Genomic DNA, 1,057 nt, shown 5'->3' with positions numbered 1-1,057 from the left:
CGGGGCGGGGGGGGTATGTGGGGGCGACCGCGGCCACTGCCACCCCCCAACCCCGCCGGCCCCACGTGCACCAGTGCTGCGCCGCAGCGGGCTCTTTGGGACACAGCCTGCCCTGCCAACGGTGGTGCTGGGGAACAGCAGGACACGGGGGTCCTGGCACTGGGGACATGGGAGTGCTGGCACTGGGGTCACAGGGGTCCTGGTGCTGGGGATATGGGGGTCCTGGCATTGGGGACACAGGGGTGCCAGCCCTGGAGACGCAGGGGTCCTGGCACTGGAGCACACGGGGGTCCTGGTGCTGGGGACATGGGAGTGCTGGCACTAGGGTCACGGGGGTGCTGGCACTGGGGACACGGGGGTCCTGTCACTGGGGACACAGTGATCCTGGCACTGGGGACACAAGGGTGCTGGCACCGGGGACATGGGAGTGCTGACACTGAGGTCACAGGGGTCCTGGTGCTGGGGATATGGGGGTCCTGGCACTGGGGACACAAGGGGGCCAGCCCTGGAGACACAGGGGTCCTGGTGCTGGTGACAGAGGGGTGCTGGCACCAGGGACACAGGGGTGCTGGCACTGGGGACCAGGGGTGCCGGCAGCAGCTCCGCTCCATGCCGTGGCAGAGGGCAGCCAGGTCTGCGGGTGCCCACCCCAGCGCATCGGGGCTGGGGACACGGTGGTATGGGGACACGGCAGGGCTGGGGACACGGCAGGGCTGGGGACACCGGTACCTGCTCCAGCAGGAGGGTGTCCCTGCGGCGCTGGGCTAGGTGGTAGGCGGCGAAGGAGCCCTGGATGCCAGCCCCAATGACGATGGCGTCGTAGGTGGCCTGCTGGGGCTGGCTGGGGGCAGCCATGTCCGTCCTCGTCCCCGTCCCCTGCGGGCGGCTGGGAGCCGAGCCAAGGGGAGGGACAGGGCAGAGTCCGGCCGAGCCGAGTGGGTGGCAGAGTCTTGGCCGCCCTCCAGCCCCTGCGGGGACAACGGGGACATGCGGGGGCCGCATCCTTCCCACCCCTCGGGACTGGCCGGGCAGGAGCATCCCCATTCCCCCACCAACG

The 1,057-nt window shown here is 70.9% G+C and overlaps 1 protein-coding gene across 1 annotated transcript in view; it reads right to left on the bottom strand.

Moving 5' to 3' along the window:
• PIPOX (pipecolic acid and sarcosine oxidase) overlaps nucleotides 1-855 on the bottom strand; it is a 7,769-nt gene extending 6,914 nt beyond the window's left edge. Inside the window, exon 1 of the mRNA XM_009278314.1 lies at nucleotides 730-855. Within this exon, the coding sequence (XP_009276589.1) occupies nucleotides 730-855 (126 nt within the window). The remainder of the gene's footprint in view (nucleotides 1-729) is intronic.
• Nucleotides 856-1,057: the final 202 nt, after the last annotated feature.

Source organism: Aptenodytes forsteri, unplaced genomic scaffold (assembly GCF_000699145.1).
Source record: "Aptenodytes forsteri isolate BGI_AS27 unplaced genomic scaffold, ASM69914v1 Scaffold66, whole genome shotgun sequence".
In the NCBI taxonomy this organism is placed as follows: Eukaryota; Metazoa; Chordata; class Aves; order Sphenisciformes; family Spheniscidae; genus Aptenodytes; species Aptenodytes forsteri.
The sequence above is the reverse complement of the archived record's forward strand: the minus strand, read 5'-3'. Positions and strand labels throughout refer to the sequence as shown.